At 35.1% G+C, this 21,489-nt stretch overlaps 1 protein-coding gene across 1 annotated transcript in view; it reads right to left on the bottom strand.

Moving 5' to 3' along the window:
- SNTG2 (syntrophin gamma 2) overlaps nucleotides 1–21,489 on the bottom strand; it is a 207,030-nt gene that overhangs the window by 85,896 nt on the left and 99,645 nt on the right. Inside the window, exons 3-6 of the mRNA XM_053937530.1 lie at nucleotides 21,357–21,413; nucleotides 21,212–21,269; nucleotides 10,035–10,078; nucleotides 9,884–9,925 (exon numbers count right to left, since the gene is read on the bottom strand). Of these exons, the coding sequence (XP_053793505.1) occupies nucleotides 9,884–9,925; nucleotides 10,035–10,078; nucleotides 21,212–21,269; nucleotides 21,357–21,413 (201 nt within the window). The remainder of the gene's footprint in view (nucleotides 1–9,883; nucleotides 9,926–10,034; nucleotides 10,079–21,211; nucleotides 21,270–21,356; nucleotides 21,414–21,489) is intronic.

The following is a 21,489-nucleotide window of genomic DNA, read 5'->3' as shown; positions in this document are numbered from 1 at the left end:
ATCACAAAAGAGTAAAAGGGCATGCAGGTGTTATGCATGTGAGAAAAGAGGTATAAAAAGTGGTACTGGGGAATAATAATGGGCTGATGCTTGCCACCATTTTTGGTGTCAGTCATGTGTCCACTGTCATCTTACAGCATGCAGATGAACTTAAAAGCATAATAGGAATACCTATGGATAAAGTTCAGCACTATTTCATAGTAGTAGTGCGCCCCTATGCTACCTCTTAATGCTTTTGTCTCCCCAATTCCACGGACATGAAAGTGCTACTATCACCATAAACCAGCAGATCACCTGCAATATTCAGCACACGTCAGAGAGAAATCTTTTTTAGGCAAAGTCCCATACCTGAAACTTCTGCATGCTGTCTCAGGACTATAGTCCACAATTCCTTGTAATTTTGCTACTGTATAGGCTAATATTTTTTCAGCACAGCCCACCTTAAAGTATATTATTTTATTCAATACAAAAAATTTCCTTCACTGGAAAATAACATGCTATTTGATAAGGTGAATAGCATTCAAATCCCATTGTCATGTTACAATATTCTGAATTGGTTTCTTTTCCCTCAAAGTACTGATTACAGTTAGAGCCATAACTATTTAAATACAGGACAATACTTTTTCTACTAGACATTTCTGTATTAGACTTTTTGATGCCTAATATCATATCAGACAAAAAAAAAAAAACAAAAAAAAAAACAAGCAAACCACCAAAAACTCTTTTGATTTTCTAATCCAGTCCTTTAATACTTTTGATGCTTATTTGGCATTTGAAGTGTATGTATGCACTTCTGCTCTAGAGTGTTTTGTCTGCTCTCTGCAATAAGGAACAAGCATAGGTGCTATGATTCATCCTCAAGTCCGCAGCTAAACAAATGAGTCTGAAATATTAGTGATATCTATAAGATCTATTCACTTATTTAGATCACAATCCTATTAAGTCAATAACTTTTTGAAGAGAAATAGGACTTATGTACAATGTATACTGTGATCTCAAAGGAGTTAATCTCCCTTGTGATCAGGGAATTTTGTGATCAATCCATTAATAAAATTGTGATCAATTTTATTAATGGATTAATTTTTTATGGTTGTAAGGCCTTTATATAACTTATATTTCCCTTTCCATTAAAAAAAAAAAAAAAACACAACCTTAAAATACAGAATAACTGAGTTTCACTTATGTAAACAGCCTAAGTCTATTCTTTCACAAATATTTATTTAATTAATCTTTTCGGAATGACCAGGGTGCACACTAACTCTTTATTAGCTTGCAGCTATGTTGTGCTGATAACATTGAACTAGTGTGTATAGCACTTCAAAATTCTCTATACCCTGATGAAATACTGAAGGTCTCCTAATAAAAGGCAGTAAATTAATGAAAAGCACAAAACATTGTTTAGATAGGAAAAGGAAGGTGTAAGAGTGAAATGAGGTGGAAGTGATACTGCTTAAGTTAGTTTAGCCAGAGTGGAAACCAAGCAGAGTGACTAAAAAGGAAGAGACAGACTACTTTGGGCACAGTATATAAGGATCAAAAGAAGCAGGAGTCTTCATACTAATTATCAAGGATAACAAGGGACATAATACAATATTGTTCATGAAGCTATGAAGTAGCTTTTTCTTTTCCTACCAGCCCTTTCAAAGACAATTCCCCCCATCTCCCCCACCCTCCCCACTGATTTACCCACAGATAGCTTGCACTCTTTTGTTCATATTCCAAGTCCCTTTTTTGTTCACGTATTTAACCTACCTCTATGGTACTCAGTTCTGTACAGGTGGGAGGTGGAGGAGGAGATGGAAGAAAGTGCCCCTCTACTTATAACTAAAGTGGCTGATATAATTTCTCATAAATCCTTTGTACGTCTTCCAACACTGATTAAAAAAATAAATAGAAATTTTAAAAAGGTTAAAAGAAATTTCTTTAAAAAAAATTAAATATCTTAACTCCTTTTACTCTTACCAATTACTTCTTAAAATTGTAGCTGTCCAGCCACAGTGTTGTGCTTTACCTAAGTGGTACATTTTGAATCTATAGCTTAACAAATATTTCAATTCTTCCTAGAGCTCTTTTGTGTGAGGTAGCTGAATTCTTCCATCAGTTTTAATTATAGTAATTCTGCTTTTGTACGCAAAGATTATGCACATTGGAAATGCTCATAATGCCAGTGTACTTGCTGCTTTTTTAATGTAGGGAAGGTAGTTCCTGTGAAATGATGGAGGTAAAATAGTAGTGCTGAAATATGAACTACTTAATGTGAATACTTTCTTAACATATTTAGAGCTTGAAATAAAGTTGATTTCCACAATTACATTACAAAAGTTGTGTAATATTTTGAGGTGTACATTTTACACAGGTGTTGTGTTACTCTATTTTTAAAAAATCTTTCTCTGAAATTTTGCTATCTCCTACAAAAGCACAGTAAAGTTGGAAATGGATGCAAATTTAAATGGCAAAATCATGTTTTAAAGCATGTTTTATCATTTGCATATGAAAGACATTGGAGACCAAAAGTATCCTATAACTTGTTTCTTAGTGAGAAATGTTGCCAGATGCATTCAGTGAGGAAATAATCACACTTAGAGCATCTGGAAACAATGAAGATAAACTGTACATTCCACAAAGTTTTAAAGTTATGTTATAATTTGATGATTTTATGCAGCTTTATTTTTATGCAGTACTGGGATACAGAATACTCATGGGAAATTAGCACCTGGAGAAATGAAAAGAAATTTAGTTTTCATCCATGAAAGATGAAAAACTTTTAAAAATTATTTGTCTCACTGTCATGATAACTCCTGTTCTGCTGTGACTAAATCTTCATGAAAGTAGCTCAGGAAAATTCTATAGGGTAACTGAAAGAAAACTATGTCCAACAAAAATCACATATTAACATTTTTGCTATTGATGTTTATTTCCGCCTTCCTACATAGCAACAGCAAATTTTCTGAAGTACACAGTAAGTCTTAATGAAAGTGGCTACACTATATTCATTAATAAATGCTGCTCAATTAAAGAGTTTGTTCACTTCTCCGAGTTCCTGCCTCAGGTCTGCTGCATGCAGCTGTCCTGCAGATATACATTCAGCATTAAAAGTTTTTTGCTCTCCACATAATAGATTACTAAAGCATTCTTTTAGAACTGACTGAGGCAATGACAAAGGAACAATGAGAACACCTACTAAGATAAAGTTAAGAAAGTAAAAGCTTGATATCTTTTCTTTGGTGTGTCTATAGTCCTATAAATATATAACAATGCATAACAGTGCATTAAGTAAACATAAACTTCATGAACTTTTCATGTGTAAAGAGCTTCTCAATGAAAACCAACTTATAGAAATGATGCAGTTTCTTGAACAGCTTTGTGTCAAAACTGCCTTGTGCTTGAAAGTAACCTACAAACGGTTCCACATCTATATGTTCACACTGGCTGATCCCAAATATAAATCTACAAATAATAAAGCAAGCAAGGGGTCAGTCTGAGATAATTTCGGCAAGCTCCATGTCAATAATACTTCTGGGTGATGGATTCTGTACCCATGATGTTTCTATTCATACTTCTTCATGTAACTGGAGACACTCTCATAGTCTGGAGCACATCAAAACTGTAAACCATTCAAGATATCCTTACTCCATGCCCCAAATTGTCCATTTAAAGAAAATGACAACAAGCACCATATTGGGAAGACAATATGCGTAATCAGAAACAAGTGAAAGTTTCTTACACTTGTAAGAAACTAGTCATAGAAAAATTGATATGTAAAACCCTCTAAATGTCTTCTTGAATATCTAATGACAATATAGGTCAGTGTTGGAAATTAGCTAGAGCGAGAAGAGTATAAGATGCTAAAGGTTTTTGCTTAAACTCTAAACAGAAATCGTTTACTGTATTCTAAACCATCTAAAAAAAACAAAAGCAATGCAAACAATCTAAAAGCAAACTCTGAAAATTACTGAGAAAATGCAAGAACCATGCAGTTGAAGAAAGAAATCAAACGGTTTCATGACATGCAGAGGAATCACACAATCTTCACATGAGGTGAAAAAAATTCAGTTACTGGTTCTTCTGGATCTGGTAAAATTACCCTTCCAATATTAAGAGAATATTTCTTCTATGCTGAGAAAACAAAAAAATTGCAGTACAAAGGACGAACTATTCAAGTAAATCTTGCAGTACTGTGCAAAGTAAAAGAACTGTGAAGTTTCAATCTTGGTACCGTTAAGATAGGCCTCCAAGAAATGAAACATACAGTTTGTCTACATAGAAAAATATTCATTTTTCCTTCATTTAAGTAGTCAAGCTCTCATTTTATACTTGTTGTACTTGAATTACACTATTCATGTTTTACTTCTTAACATCTTTTCTACTGGGTGAAAAAGCATGTTCGAACCAAAAAAGCTTCCCACAGGAAAAACTGCAGAAATTCAAGGAGTAATTTGAAGTTAATAGTCAGTCTAGGGTCAGAAATATGTGTAGGTCTGTAAGGGTATCTATACATGTTAGTGTATCAACTACCTGGGCAATCTAGCTAAAAAAATTTTTCCTTGAACTTTGGTCTCTATTGTTGACTATTATTGTTGACTATTTCTAGCAGTAATAAGTTTTTAAACCTTCTGTGTATATCAAACAAAAACTTTATTTTTAATTCTCTAAATGTCATAAGGTTGTTGCCTCAAATATTAACAAGTTGCATATTAGAATATTAACATGTGGTTTAACTAACAGAAAATAACACTGCAATTTTCACATTGTAAATACGTATCTTAATTTGTTTGAATAATTATTTTAATAACAGCATGAATCAATAATAGCTACTTATTAAAATGACTATACGATATTACTACACATTAAAATTTGTAAATAAAAAATATTTTTGCTATTTCTCACGTAGCTATTTGACAAAATATTTTATAATTATTTTTATGATTTTATTTATTAATCCATCACTCTAGCTCTATGTTTTTATTATTTTATTAGTTTTGATGTATTTGTTGAATAGTTAACCATTATGTGCCTATTCTAGCTGTGTATTCTCCACTACTTTTTCTATTTGATCTCTTTTTTTCTGATATTATATGGATAAAATTCATAATCAGTGTTCCAACATTTGGAACTGAATTCCAGAAGAACATGCAGAGAATTTCAATTCAAAAACAGCTAATGCAGAAGGGCTGGTGGATGAAAGGACAAATGAAAATAAAATCTTATTATCTCAATGAAGATAAACAATTAGTTTAGTTCTAATTTTAGAAGTTCAATCCTTGTATCTCAATTAATTAGCCTAATGATGAACATGTTCATCACTGCCAGCCAGACATGCCAATGACACATTAAATAGCATTACAGTAAACATCTGATACTCAATATTTAAAAAAAATAATTACTATTGACTAAAAACTGTTCAAATTCTGAAAATCTAATATTATTCCCACTGAATGGATTCTCTGTTTTAATGGATATTGTTTATTTAGCAATGTCTTTCTGTGAGAATATTCGTAAATAAAAAGAAATAAATGTTTCCAAGTACTGTCCTGGATCACTAAGCAAAATTCCAAAGAGATTAACATTTGTGTGGAATACTAAAAATGTGTCAAACATACTAATTTAGTATAAAATACATGAATAAGATATAGTAAGAAAAAAATACATGCAACACCTAATTTTCTATTTTTGTATAACTAAACACCGTCTCCTGCATTTTCTAGTTAATCAGTCTATTAATCCTTGAAATAGGATTAATTTCATACAAAATTACATTTGAACTAATCATAGATTCATAAAAAACAGTCTACATGAGAGATTATGTAGAACCCTGTCCAATTCCCGTTTGAAAGGCAACAGAGAAGGTTTTTCATCACATCCCCTACAATTTGCTTATGGTGGAAACAAGTAGGTTCTTCTAGTGCATTTCAGCAGAGGGCAGTGCTTACCTCGGGGACTCACAAAAATCTTTCTGAATCTTATTTTTCTCTTTCACTAAGAACAGGGAGAGAAAAGTACCCAGTCTCACACCACAAAATGCCAAGAAGTCTGTTCAGCCCTGTGATTATCAGGTGGGCCAAGAAGATGCTCAAAGGGCTGGAGCACCTCTCCTGTGATGACAAGCTGTGGGAGTTGGGGTTTTTCAGCCTGAAGAAGAGAAAACGCAGGGGAGACCTTCCAGACCCTAAAGGGGCCTACAAGAGAGTTGAAGAGGGGCTTTTTACAAGTGAATGTAGTGATAGGACAAGGGAGAACAGTTTTAAATTCAATAAGAGGAGGTTTGGATTAGATATTAGGAAGAAATTCTTTATTGTGAAGGTGGTGAGGCACTGAAGCAGGTTGCCAGAGAAACTGAGGATGTCCCATCCCTGAAGTGTTCACGGCCAGGCGGGATGGGACTGTGAGCAACCTGGTGTAATGGAAGGTGTCCCTGCCCATGGCAGGGGTGTTGGAAGTAGATGATCTTCAAGATCCCTTCCAAACAAGCCATTTTCTGACTCTATGAATCTAAAAAATTCTGTTGAATCAGAAAACTGCAACCTCATGTTTCATTTCCTTTCACAGTTTATTGTGAATATCTTGAAAATTGAAGTCCCAGACAAAGAACACCAAGTTGTATACCTTTGTGAATTTCAATCAAAATATTCCTTTATCTTTGCTTCCCTCTTTCTCTCCACTCAGGAGATCTGACTGCTCCTTTCGTATTATGCACGTTGACAACCTGATTAGCCACCAGGGAAAGAAAATTAAATTGCCTCTCTAATACACAATACAGAAACTATATTAATCTCTGAATTAACATTTTCTGCATTCTCCACACCAGTAGACTATTTCTAAAAATAAACTTAGGTTTCAAGAAAAAGAAATTATTTTCAATTATCCACACTATTGTATTACCTACTACAAAAGCAGAATTTTTCTTGGCACTGATTCTGAATATTTATTCTATCCATACCCTTAGCCAGAACTAATGTGTGATAGTAGCAGCTTGAATAATTGTGGAGAAAAACAAATTCTAGTGTCAGAAGCAAAAAACAGGAGAACCAGTTTGCTGTTAAATTGTTGCTGACAGAGTAGCTAATTGTTTGGCTTGCCTAGAAGTTAACCTTTTAACACTGCTGAAGTTCAAGGGTCAAGAAACAAAACTACCTATTTGGTACAATCAGGACCAGCTAACTACATAAACATCTCAGGAGGGAAGAAGGTAGGTAGTAGACAGAACAAACTGGCCTCCTTTCCTAAAGTTCTCAGATTTTGTAGCCTTCTCTCTCCCATGTATTAACCCCAATGGGTTTTAGGTCTTTAACACCTGTGAGCCTTACTGATGTACAATTACACTTAAGCTTCAGTTTTGTAAAATAAAGGTTTTCTGAGTTTGTGCTGACTGAGTGCACCTCCTCACGTCCTGCAAGGGTGAACCAGCAGACATTCTAAAATGGCAGAAATTAAAAGCAGAGAAACAGTCTAAACAGCAAGGAATGCCATTGTGAAACAAACAGAATAAAAAAACTGAGAGAAAATTTTTGAAAACATTTGTTAGAGTTATAATTTAAAAATAAAATAATTAAACCACAAGACAAACAGAAAAAAAAACATCAGTTCAACACCAAAAGAAACATATTTGCTTCTGCCCCTTAATGGCTTATCACTATGGTTGGACTAGCAGAGTAATCCAGAATCTACCTTTGCAAGCAGCGTCACTTTCAGCAGTCTGTGGTGGGTTGACTCCCATTTCCCCTCCCCCATTGGTAGGATGGGAGAGAAAAGGAACCACAAAGGAAGAAAACCTTCAGGATAATGATAGTTTCCGGATAAAGACAATTTAGTAACTCAAATAAAGACAAAGGTAAAAACCAAAACAAATGATGCAAAGGAAATCAGTCACAACCTCCTGATGCCCACCCAGTCTCTGAGGAATGGCTGCTTCCCGCAGAAAACACTCGCCACAATTTTTACTGCTGAGCATGATGTTATATGATATGGGTTATCTCTTTGGTCAGTTCAGATTGGCTTTCCTGGTTGTATCCCCTTAAAACTTCTGGACCACTCTCAGTCTACTCATTGAGAGGGGAAAAACTGAGGAAAAGAAAGCTTTGATGGTCTACAGGTGCTGCTCAGCAATAACAGGCAGTTATAACTGGCGTGGTACTAATGTTGTTTTAGTCATGAACAAAACTACACCACCATAGTGGCTGCCACAAAGAAAACTAACGTAGCCTCAGCCTAGACCCAGTACACAGTCCCTTGGATCACACAGTACAATTCATAATCTTGAGTTAGGTGTTTGCAGAAAAGACCTCCTGCACCCAGAATGCAAGGAGCAAGAAATGCCTTCAAACTGTATTGCAGGATGGTGTTTCAGGAATCCCACCTTGAAGCAGATGACTGAATATGGGAGAGACCATGGTGGCAGATGCATATAGAGCAAACCAAAAGAATTACTCAATAACCTTTGACAGGCTTCCACTGCATTATGTTAACATCGTATTATGTTAACAAGGTTGTGTAAACTTGAACCCAGAGTGGATTAAGAATACCCAAGCCTCATTGATGAGTGTGCTTTGAACAGAAATGCTGGAGCACCTCTCATTTAACTTGAGTGACATTTAGGGCATCCTTTACAGAGAGAGAAGATGTAGGTATGATTTTCTAAAGGTTAGATGAGTTCTTCATCCTTAACCTCCTGCTTTCTGGACAACTACTCATAATCACTATATTACTATATTACTAGCTTAATATATTGTAATGAGCTTAATATGTTATATACCTTCTTCAGTGGTGTTTCTGGTGCCCAAAACTTCTTTTTTAAAGCATTTCCTTCAAACTGCAAACTCATAATATTCAAATAAAGAGGACTTTATCTCAACCATTATTTCATTAAAATAGAAAGACATAATTTTGATAAAAGAAGAAATAAAAATCTTCCATTCTCTCAGGAGCTTTGTCAACAGCCCACCTCATCTCATAGAACCAGTTCTTTTCTCTATTGCCTGACACACTCTTCTAACCCCATTCTGATCATAGTAACAGGCTGTGGTAGTAGCAATTATGCTACTACTTAATGCTTCTACTCAATTCCTATGTACAGGGAAAGGAGCAGCACTATGCATTTCTCTCTCATTCCTCATCTCTGTTCTGTTACATTGACAGTTCTGGAGCAAGTCTTGGTTTTTACAAACAATCCTTAAGGGAAGTAACTTACCATTTTGTGAGGAGTAACTTTCTGGAAGTTAAATTTTTTTCTATGCAATAACAACACAAGCAGCAGGAGGGCAGTTCACCAATACACAGTAGATCTAACTATTACTGTGACTGTCTGTAAGAAAGTCAGCTTGATGGTATTAATCAACAATAAGAAAAGGACTGCAAGATCATGCAGCTGCACTTTATCTTGACCTAGAGAGATCACCTTCAACTAATAAAAGCAAGTTTAGTTCCTTTGCCCATGTAATTTCTGCCTTGCTGATAAGACTGCCAAAGCCCATGTAATTTCTGGTTGCTACAGATGTTATTCTGAGATACTGCCAATAAACAGGCAACAGGGGTAACAATTTTTATCTTTATGGCCTTTCACTGCAGACCAGAAAAGCACTGCACATCGACTGAATGTGAACTGGCTTTGTCCTCATACAGTCAGTCTGATAAATGATGCAAATCAGTAAAAGCTGACCACTATTCAATTATTTTGTTTCAGGTTAGACCAAACGTTGTGGTCAATTTGATTTCAAAATGGAATTAAATAACTGGAAAAGTCTTAATAATCAAATATATAGCAACCTTGATGATAGCACTGTCTTTATAGTAAAAAGGAGTAAATTCATTTGAAACAAGACCAGAGACAGAACAGTTTGGACATAAGATATTCTCTACACCAATAAAAAATCAAAGTGGAATGACTTACCACTTCTTCATGGGTAGCATTTTCTACATTTATACCATTAACCTAAAAACAGATATGATAGGGAGAAAATGATTTGTAATGCAAAGTTAGTTACTGAAATAAAAGCAAGTATGAAACAAATGTCTGTGGAAAAAAGCGAATGTTTACTGACCTGTATTATTGCATCTCCTATAAATAACATTCCTGTCTGTTCAGCTGTGGGATTACAGAAGGAGTAGATTTTAATTGATAGTAGTAGTGAAAAAAACGCTATATTCTCTTCCAGCAATTGCTTTAACACACTCTTTGTTATCCTCATTTGAAACTGATTTGGTTGTGAAAATACCAATAGCACAGCAATCAGTATTCATCCAAAAAAGGTAATAGATTCCTAGCAATTTTAAACAAATTAAGAGAGCTACTTTCCAAGCATAAAGAACTTGTTTAGTATGGAATACAAATGTCAATTCTCACTAATGAAGGATTTCAATAAATTATGTGGAAAATGTGATTCACACCTTTCATTATTCTTCCACAAAAGGGAAACAGGGACTGCTGTAATTAAAGAGATTGTGACTGGAATTTAATACAATTCTTTAACATGAAGTTTGAGTTAGTTTTGCCCCTAAGAATAACATTATTTTGATCTACAATTTGCATGTTTCCTACCTACAAAGTTAATGGGAATAATGTAATGAAACTTCAATGAACTGTCCATAGATACAAATAATTACATTTTTGAGGTCTATTCACTAACTTCTAAATTTTTAACTTTTTTTTTTGTTGGAAATTGAGGATATTTATCTCATGAACTGCTTAAATTAATTAAAATTAAAGCTCTTATCCTGAAAAGACTGATGGTATTAGAGAAGGACTATTAGTCGTATATATGGCCTTTAAGGTCACAGCTTGAGGCTTAGAAGAATGCCATCAATGTTAACGAAGACAATATTATAAGAAACAAAAGTAGAAGTAAAAAAGAAAGAAAAGACGGAATAGAGTGTTCTTGATTTCTGCAATTTAGTTGTTGCTACTGCAAATGTGCCTTTGTTACAAAATCACACTTTTTAAAAAAGAAATTGTTCATCACTCTTTTGGCAGATAAAAATTATAGTTCATTAGTAAATACTTAGGAACTATTTCACTATTTATTTTAAAAATCATGTTACAAGTTGCATTGGAGGTCTTTACCCCACTTCTCATCCTACTTTGTATTTAAAATCATGCATAGAATTTTTAATAGCTGGCATAGAAAATGCATCTACGCACAGAAATTTAATGGAATTAAAGCAGTTCAAATCTGTCACAAAGCAATCTGAAGTAATCTGTTCTGGGTACATATATTGGTAGAGGTGCTTAACATTAACGTAGGCATCTCAATACTAAACTTCTATTTGAGATGTTAGTAATACATACACCAATAGTGCAAAATGTGAACAATTTTTAATTCAGTGCTTATGTTAGGGCCATTGGGCTGTTTTTAAAAAGTGGAAGCATCTTTGAATTGTAGATAGAAGGAAGAGGGTGAGTTGGAAATTCCAGCTGCAGCAAAGAAGAAAAGGATGAATTCAAAGGATGCACCCCTTGTCCACTGTGTCTGATTGACTCAGAAGTGAGTGGAGAAACTGTAAGCATTGTTTGTATCAGCAAGTGGCCATGGTTTAACCTCAGCTGGCAACTATTTACCATGCAGCCATTTGCTCAACCCTCCTTTCCAATCCTGTTCTTCTACCCAATGCCAGCCCCCAGGGATGGGGAGAAGACTTGAAAAAAAAACATAAAACCAAAAAAAAAACTTGTGGGTTGATACAAGAACAGTTTAATTATTGAAGTATAAAATATGATAATAATAATGGAAAGGAGACAGTGTGCAATAAAACCCAAGAGAAACAAGTGATGCTCAGTACAATTCCTCATCCCCTGCTGACTGATGCCCAACCCATCCCTAAGCACCAACTGGCAGCTCCCAGCCAATTCCCCACAGTTCATATTCCAAGGATGATGTTCTATGGGATGGAATATTTCTTTTCCATGGAATATATTTTTGGCCAGTTTGGGTCACCTCTCCTGCCATGCTCGCTCCCAACTTCTTGTGCACCTCTTTGCAGTCAGAGCAAGGGACAGTGAAAAGTCTTTGATTTAGGGAAAGCACTATTTAGCTAGAACTAAAATATCAGTGTGTTATCAACATCATTCCCATACTCAATCAAAAACATAGCACTCTACCAGCTACTAAGAAGAAAATTAATCCTATCCCAGCTGAAACCCAGGATAAAAAAGGCATGTGTGAAGAAGCAGAACAGAAAGAGATCATGAATCAAAGCAGTTGATGATGAGGCTCCTTATATCCATACTGTAAGTTTCAGGGATTTTAAACAAGATCAGACTGGTCCTCCAGTCTAAATGCTCTCAAGTGAAGAGAAGCTGCCCAAGGAAAATTAGTACAAAAAACTTTCTGGTTTGTGGATGCCTGAACAGTCTATCCTAGGCCACACCATTTCCACACTGTGATGCACTCCTGCTGCAATGGCTGCAAGAGGCCCCAGCAGGCAGAAGCAGACCTTGCTTACAAGTACTGCAATAGTCCCTGAAACGAGAATCAGTGTAGAACCTGGACAGCAACAAAACAAGGTGAAACACAGGAAGAGTGTGTCCTCAGCTTCCTTCAGGAGGAAATCCCTAGCAAGCCAATCCTCAGATATCACTCTGTCTGTGTGGGGGTCACAGTAGGATTCATGTTCCAACCCCCTGCAGCAAGACAGATGTGTTTGTTTCCTCTTCAACAAGTACCAGTCAGCTGATCTGCAGGCCACAGATGAGATGAGGACAGCACATGTGGGCAGCAGCAAGGCTGCTTTCCTGAAGCCCTGTGCTGTTGACTCTGCTGGATGGTCAAAGCAGCTGTTGCTTTTGGGAAGATCAGCTGGAAACAGCAATATAGGAAAAAGCACAGTAAATAAAGAGATGTGGAAATATAAGAAATTAATTTGGAAAAAAATTTTGTAAGAGGTGGCTACAGAAAAATGTAGAGAAAGAAAGCAAATCATACTGAACCAGAAAATGTTTGTGTGAAAGCTGAGATCCTGGAAGTGTGCATGATGAAGATTTGTGGGCAGGTACACAGGTTTTTTCCTGGATGTTCATCTATCTGTGATCCACTGCATAATAATACAACAGCACAGTTGTGCAACATTGTCTAAGTCTTCTGAGAAAACAGCTGCATTGTAAAAAAGTTATAAGAATATAGACTAGTATTCATGCAAAAAAGGAAAGACTAAATTCTAAACACAGCTAAAATTCTTGAAATAACACTATTTAACAGGTCATGGCTTAAAAAGGAAAAGCAGTGATATGAAAAGGTGCAAAGCCTCAGGGAAGAAAAGCGAGTAAAAGGAGGATTGTAACTTGGCAGCATAGAAGACAATTCCCTTGTCTCCTATGGAGCATTGGAGGCTGAACCTTTCCCCCAGAACTGTTGACTGCCAGGTCAGCAAAGACGCATTGCTCATTCCACAGGGTGATGAATACTGCAATATCCCCAGCCACCTCATGTCTGTTAGCCAATACATTTTATAGTTTAAGAGCACAAAGCAATTGTATCCTGCTTGCAGAATCTTGAAAAACAATCAAGGCTGTCTACATAAGTAAATGAGAGAAGGAGAATTATGTGGTCAATACCAAACACTCAGACAATCACAGAATTTTCTCTCAAAGTGCATTATGCTACATACTAAACCAATAGGCTGGACACCTGCTTGCTAACATGTCTGTGATGAAAGACTTTGGGTTTAGCCAGTGGTCTATAATTTAAAATCAATGATGATTGCTCAAAAATACGTTTATCATAAATGAAATTTTAGAGGGTGTGTCACTACAATGCAGAATTTACAATATAGTTTAGAAATATATTAGAAATAAAGTAACTGGAAAAACTATTTGGAGACAAAAAGTCAGTACTGTTTCTCTAAGGCATATTTTAAACCCGAAGACAAGACATCTGTTGATGTTTCCATGAAATCACATTCTCCCTACATGACAAAAATATTAAGTAAAATCTTCCACACTTTGTGAAACTTTCTCCCACTGGCAACATCTTCATGATGTTTCATCTTATGAAAGGCTACTCTACAATTATCAGTCACTACGTGTAAAATGAAACAACGCTAAAACCAAAATACTTCAAAAAGAGCTTTGGGCTACCACGGAACATATAACCTTATTCACTGAAGCAATAAATGCAACTTTTCCAGAATCCAGTTTGCCTCTTGAAGTTTTATTTGAAAAATAATGCTACATCACCTTTACTCTTCACTTTTATTATCTTTGAAGAGGTTTAATGCTGATTAAATGCTTCACATTGATTAAATTCAAAAGTAATACTGAAGGAAGGAAAGCAGGATGGAAACCTAAAAGGGCTTATTCTGAAGTATAGGTATGAAAATAATCATTAAAAAAACCTAAAATCTTATTTTTCAGTATATTAGATTTGAAAAACTTTCCTAAATGTAAATTATCCATCATTCTAATCTCTAAAAAAAACCCCAAACCGTTAACAGTGTCATGAACTATTAAAAATTCTTTTGCACTCAGTGAGAAGGGAAAAGAACCAGTAATTCTAGCTTTGCTTTGCTTACTTTTCCTATCCACTAGGGCTGAAGAAGGGCTGTATCAAATTTTCCAAAATTTCCAAAGTAGTGAAAAGGTAAATTTACTGAACAGAGTCTCTGGAAATACTTACTTACAACTAGTTCATTGATGCACATTTCTATGCAGATTTGAGTCTGTACATAATATGATGTCTTTTTATTTTTCAAGATTGGTCAAAGTACATATTTTCACTCAATTTTTGTTGAATTCCTGAATCACACGAGAAACATGCAAGGTACTATATCTTATGACAATAAATGCTGCTTAAAGCACAAAGTGAGCTGCACTGACTTCATGGATTTCTCAGTTCACAAGCTTAACATTAAATATATGCATAAGTATTTAACTGCATAAAGAAAATATAAAGGAATAGTTAAGAAACTGGATTAAATGAAAAGATTGGAAAAATTAGTATTAAGGATGAAAAAGACAACTTCAATATATCCAGACTTATTTTTCCATGAATTGGACATAATTACACTCCTGACTGTAAAGATACACCTGCTGCAAGTAAGACTTTTAATCTGTGATTTAAAACACAACTATATCAACTCAATTATTGACAGACATTGGACCTTAAATATATTCTTATTAGGTTGAATAGAAAAAAATTCCTGCATCAGAGATCAAAATACCTTGCTTTTACTTGTGTGATCTTCAAGAGTTCATTAAGATTTTCCTTCTATTAAGAGGTGCTGCCTTTCATGACCTGTCTAGTCTTGAGAAGGCAACAGTTAAAAAAAAAAATCGAAACTGTTAAGAATGTTCTTCCATGCCTTCTGAAAATAAATTTAGAGATGGAGGCATAGGTCCATGAGAAAAAACAATGAGTATGCTAACTTCATATATCAGTAGCTTTCTAATAGTAAAGAAAAATAACACTGTCAAAGATAATAAAAGATTGATAGAAAATAAGATTAATGCTAAAACAAAAACCTGAAGAAATTTTAAAGTGATATTAGGAAATAATGTTCAAAAATTAAACACCACCCAGCTTCAGCTGTCTTATATTCTAATGAGGCCTTATGTTCTAATGAAGCTATATGTTCAAAGATGGCCTTGTATTCAGTCTTCACCTTCATTAGCACAAGATATAAAAAATTTTTGATCCATTCGGGCTTCTTTATAAACTTAAATGCCTCTATTTTCCCTTAACTCATCCGTAATATTGAGCTGGCTAGCTCAGTGGAATGAATCTCCAAGGCTGGTGAAACTGAGTACAGCTGCAGGGATGAAGAACAGCAGCTGTGGATAGAACCATGCTGTGCAGCTTGGTGCAATCTCACATCATGCCACAAGCTTGTTCAGACTAGGCTGGGTTACTGTGCTTGTACCCTTTTGGTGACGAGGCAACGCCAAAACCCAGAAATATGGAGGAGGTATCACATGCAATTTCACACCAAACCATCTTTGGCTTGTGGAACTGTTAAAAGCCCTCATCAAACTGATGCCGTGTGCTCCAGACAGTCCTGAATGCAGGAGCCAGGATGTGATATTTGGACACAGTCTGTGTTTGCAGAGCACATGGTTTTAAGCCAAGAATGTTTCAGGTGCTGAATGTCTGGAGTTCATTCCAGTCCTGACAGAGTATACAGCATCAGTTAGAAATGGACTTAGCATAAACCAGAAGATTTTTCAGCACAGCAGAACGTGAGTTGTGAGTCAACTTGCTACAGAAGGTGGGAAAAGGCATTCAAAGTAAGACTTTAATTAATTTTGGCTCTTAAGGGAGATTTTTTGAAAGTGGCACAATGCAAACTAACCCTATTCCATTGTCATTTATTTAATTTTATTTACCTATTTTCATCATGCCTCATGAACTGAACCTACTGCTCTGTTTCATCATTGCTGCTTGTCTGACTTCACATATTACATGAGCTATGAGCAGAACTCGCAGCCGTAGTCAAAGTATTGCAAAAGGTCTCACAAAAGGAAAAGTTGCATCAGATGAAAATGTGATTGTTAACTGGATAATTCTGCAACAAAACAGTACTTTATTGTTTGGTGTTTAAACACCCACAATTTCCAATATTGTATGTGGTAAATCATTTGTACATAGGACAAACTTAGATTTCAAAATGCATTCATTTTTACAACCTCCATAATCTAGATTCTACAAACTACAAACTCATAAAGAATCTTCTTGATTTAAAATAATTAAAAATGGGAATACACAGAGAAAGATGTAAACACATGAAATCTTGTACACTTTACCCACATATAGCATCTGAAGATTCTCTGAACTATTTTTAATTGATCCGATGGATTCACTGTACAACAAGAAAACCAGACTGATATGATTCCTTTCCAAGTTCTGGACATTACATTACACAGCTCTAAGAATAGGACTCTACATTTATTTGACTGCAAGTCCACAGCATTATTTGCCTTAAATAAATTGTTAATATGATTATAGCACATATATAAAAATATAACACACCTAGAAACTAATAGCAAATCACCAGTCAATGTACCACGAGTGCAATGTACTCCATCTTAAACCAGCTTCAAAAGGAAAAAACAAGAGAAACAATACTGTATTAAATTACATCCAAGAAAAAAACCAAATCAACCTGAATCAGGCTTATAGAACATTACTGAGAAGTTTCAACATCAATAATTCTTTCCATAATCTGGGAGTTTATCAGCAATGTTGTTAATACTCTGAGTCAACTGATGATATTATATATGGGTAGGAAAACCACCTGATTTTGGAAGTGAAATAATTTCCTATGGGATAAAAATTACTCTGTAGCTAATTATATCACTTTACTCTGGTGTTTAAAACTCTACATTATATTTTAAAGTTTGCATTTACTTTTTCTCATTCTGTCTGACACAGAACTTTCTTCCCTCTGCAATTAATTTTAGCAAAAATTTTGGAGGTAGGAAAAAAAAAATGTAACCTTTGCTAGAATGGAAGACAGAATCAATAGAAAAAAAATGTAAAAGGCCAAACTTGGTGATGAGTCATTGGAATTAGCAAAACTTGCTCTAATACTGTTAAGGAGGTCATACTTATGAAAAGCTCAGGATATGTTTTATTGTGATTTGCAATACATTGGACATCAGTCTCCAGCACTGAGTGACCAATTAATCTTGTATTTCAGAAATGTAAAGTTATGCTCTTGAACTGAGTTTCTGTGTATGTTTCAGTGAACTTGTTCAGGAAAGAAGAGTGATCTAGAATAATTTAATTTGAAATTTATAAACACAGTGATCACAGCTGAGAGGTCATAACTATAAGAATGGTATTTATAGGCACTGCTGCTATGGATGTGCTTCTGTGGAATAATGAAATTAAATCCTATTGAAATATTCATCCTATTTCAAGAACTGAAGCACAAATGCTGTCAGCTGAGGCTTAGGTCAGTACCAACAAAATCACTTATCCAATGTTTGAAAAAATTAAACAGTACAAAAATAGACAACTAATAATTTAGATAGCACAAAGGTTATAGAGATCTAAAAAAGAAACAACTGTTTTATTCTATTATACTTCTACCTTTGGAACTAAAAATAGTACTATATCCAAACAAAGTAAGGTTGTAAATATTGTTTTATAGTGTTATCATATAAAAGGCATTAAATTTCATTAAAAGTATCACAAATTATCAGCCATTTTAGGAAATCAGCTCTTTAGTTACTAAGGAGAATTTTAGTCATGTATGTTCAGGCATTTTACTGTTTTCTGTACTTGAGTAAAATGCCTGATAAGAAATTGCTTTTTTATCAGATAAGAAATTGCCTTTTTGTTGCTTTTTTTATTATTTATTTTCTACTGTTACTGCACAATAAAGCCCTTTTTATTTTTTAAAATTCAGTATATTTGCTTGAAGCAGCAACAAATCTCACTGCTTAACTAAAAGCCACTCTTAAAGCCAGCCAATCAGTTTCACTGTTATTAGTACCTTGTGTAATGAAAGTCCATTAGTGATTTATCTATATTACGAATATACAGATTTTCAGTCCAAACTTTGTTTTAGATAAATCTGCACTTGTCTCATCTCTCTGTCATGTATAACACTCCCTCTCATTATATTAAACTTTTTACAGATATTCTTTTCTATGTAAATACATCTGCATTTTTGTATGCATGTCTGTGCATCAATATATATATTATGTAAATGGAGAGAGAATGTACATACTTATAGAACACTTCTTATTTTCCCTTAAATAATATGGCCAGATTGTTTTCTCTTACATTAAAACACTAGAATCTAAAACCAGAAATACTGACTCAATGTCATCTGTGAGATAAATTTAGACATGCTCTCTTACTTAATTTCCAGTTATATATAATACTAGAAAAGTAACACTGATTACAAAGAGTAGCCTTTGTTATTATCTTCCTCCCGTACTGATTAACAGCATCTCTCTGAGATTTGTGAGATAATATATATAAAAAAGTTTTGCAGTATAAGAAGGTTGAGTACTTCCAAAATTATTCTGAAAATCTTTTGATGCTTTTTAGAAATATTCATTTTCTGGAAGAAACAAGCAAACAAAAACTCCACTCTATTTTCTCTTGCACAGAAATTCAGTAACATGTAAGCCATGTGCCACAAAAAGTATTTCTATCTCAGATCTCTGATCTTTAACACCTGCAGCATTACCTGAATCACAGACAGGCTAGAAGGGATGCAGGAGCTAACTGCAACCTGCCTGACTACTTCCTTCATACCTTGCTGTGGGAGGATGGATTGTGAGAGAATAGAGATAGTGCTGAAGGCAATCTCGCCCCTGAGGACTTGCAGCTGTACTAATTACCAAAGAGTAGGAACAGCCTTGCCTTTAATAGGTCAGAGCTGTGTCCAATACGGACAGTCCAATAAGGATGGGTGTTAGAAAAGAGTGGGTTAGCTGCTTGAGAAGAGGGTTGGAGTCAGTTGGCTGTGCTGCTGTGGGGAGCAAGGGTCAGGTGGTCATGCAGGGGACAGTAAGAGGTTACTGTGTGCTGCAAGGGACAGGAAGGAGTCAGCCAACTGTGCGGAAGAAAGAGAAAAGGAGTCAGTGTTGCGAGGAGCAACAATGTTGTGAGTGAGAACTCACAGAGAGAAGGTCTGAAAGTTTTACAGTAGGATGATAAACTGATGCTGACAGTCAGTTCCCATCCACCGCCAATTAGTGGCAAGGACTGACACTGACACCTTGCTAGGTGTGTCAATGTCTTCATTCCATTCACTGATCCAGTCAGGCACACTTCATATGGGCTTGCTGTGATACAGCACTTCCTCTGGTTATAATCACTACTGATTTTGGAGTTTCCTCAGACAAAAGATTATAAAATCTTAAAACAAGTACATTCTGAGGAGAGATTTTCAAACTTGAAGTAAAAAGCTGACTCCATAAAATTGTTGTTGCATTTGTTTCTCTACAAATAGATACAGATAAACTACTCACGACGTACAAAACTTTGAATGTAAGTATTCTATATACAAACTCACTACTAACCTTCAATGAGAGTACTATGCCCTAAGAGAGCAGGACATAGCTTTCCTTGTTGGTGATTAATTTCCTGATACACTTCCCTTAAATCTGAATGCTTATATTAATTTACTGTTATTATTTTCATGCACATTTTCTTGGTATTGTTATTATACTGTGTATTTAAGGAGCATATCACTGTTCCATATACAGTAATACAGTTGATATAAAAACATCTTCTCTTCCTCACTGCAGAAACAATATTATAAAAAGAAATGTAAGTACTGTACACGGGAAACTTGAAGCAGTTTTTCCAATAGGATACAGGCATAGACAATCCATTCAATATTCATTATGTATCCAATGAAATCAGGTATTCATTTCAAGTAAAAAAGGACCCCCTGAAGAAAATGCAGAGGAGAAAAATCAGCACAGTGACCTAGTAAAGAGTGAGTCTAAACATGGTGTCAAGCAAATGTGCTTAATCTCCATTACAGCAAAGCAGGAAAGACCTTGATGAGTTAAAAAGATCATTTCAGTGGCTTTGAGACCTTTAAGGAGCAGGACATGCACTGAGGATCACAGTCTTTGTCTTTTTTTTGAAGGAAAGGTTTCATGAAATGGGTAGATTTGTACTAGGGAAGAGAGGAAGCACATAGAAGTTTCGGAAGACAACAAATCTTAAAATATGTAAAGGAAACAAAAGAAAACAAAAGAACAAGCTTATCCCTATGCCCACATCCATCAGAGAAAAGAACATGACTTTGCTTTTGATCATCTAAGACCCTTAATTCATGTTGCAAGGCACTGTCCACTCACAAGCAACTTTTCCTCACTAAAGAGTCCCTTTGTTTTCCAGACCAGTTCTCCAACTTGCCAAGTTCAGTTTCAGGTCTGAAAAGGTCTCCCAAAGGTTCCTTTTGGCTAGATAAATGTCCATGTAATACTTAACTGGGATAGACTACACTGATTTAGATCTTGTGTTATCTTCACCATAACAAACATTAAAAATCACTCTCTGTGGGCATCTAGGCACAGTTAGTCAAACCATATGGCAATGAATTACTATGTGGGGGAAAGAAAAATTGGTTTGCACTTTTTCTATCCTCTGCATTATAAAAGTTAAGTACATCAATAGATTTCGTCTGTCATACTTATGTTTTTGCAAGTCATTTTAAATATTTTGTTTATAACATAACTGTCTTACTGAAGTAAAAACAGATTCCTGAAACTATTAATAACTACAGTACAATATAAGTAAATAGCATAAGTTACCTGCTTGGTTTTTAAATATTTTTGATATGACGACAGGCACTTTGTGCTCAGCACCACCCTGTAAGAGAGACATATTAACCATGAGATCCCAAGACTGAAGTGGACATACTGAAATTTAAAAGAAGAAAAGAGACGTTACCCATACCTTTATGCTTAAGCCCAAGCCACCAACTGGTTGTCTACGAAGTGTAACAGTTCTGTGCTTTAAAAAATTGTAGAAAAAATAAATTTAGGTGAAAATACAATATGTGAATGAGCATAAAAGTTGTTCCTAGGCT

This window comes from Vidua chalybeata, chromosome 3, assembly GCF_026979565.1.
Source record: "Vidua chalybeata isolate OUT-0048 chromosome 3, bVidCha1 merged haplotype, whole genome shotgun sequence".
Lineage (NCBI taxonomy): Eukaryota > Metazoa > Chordata > Aves > Passeriformes > Viduidae > Vidua > Vidua chalybeata.
This window is presented reverse-complemented; position numbering and strand designations above follow the sequence as displayed.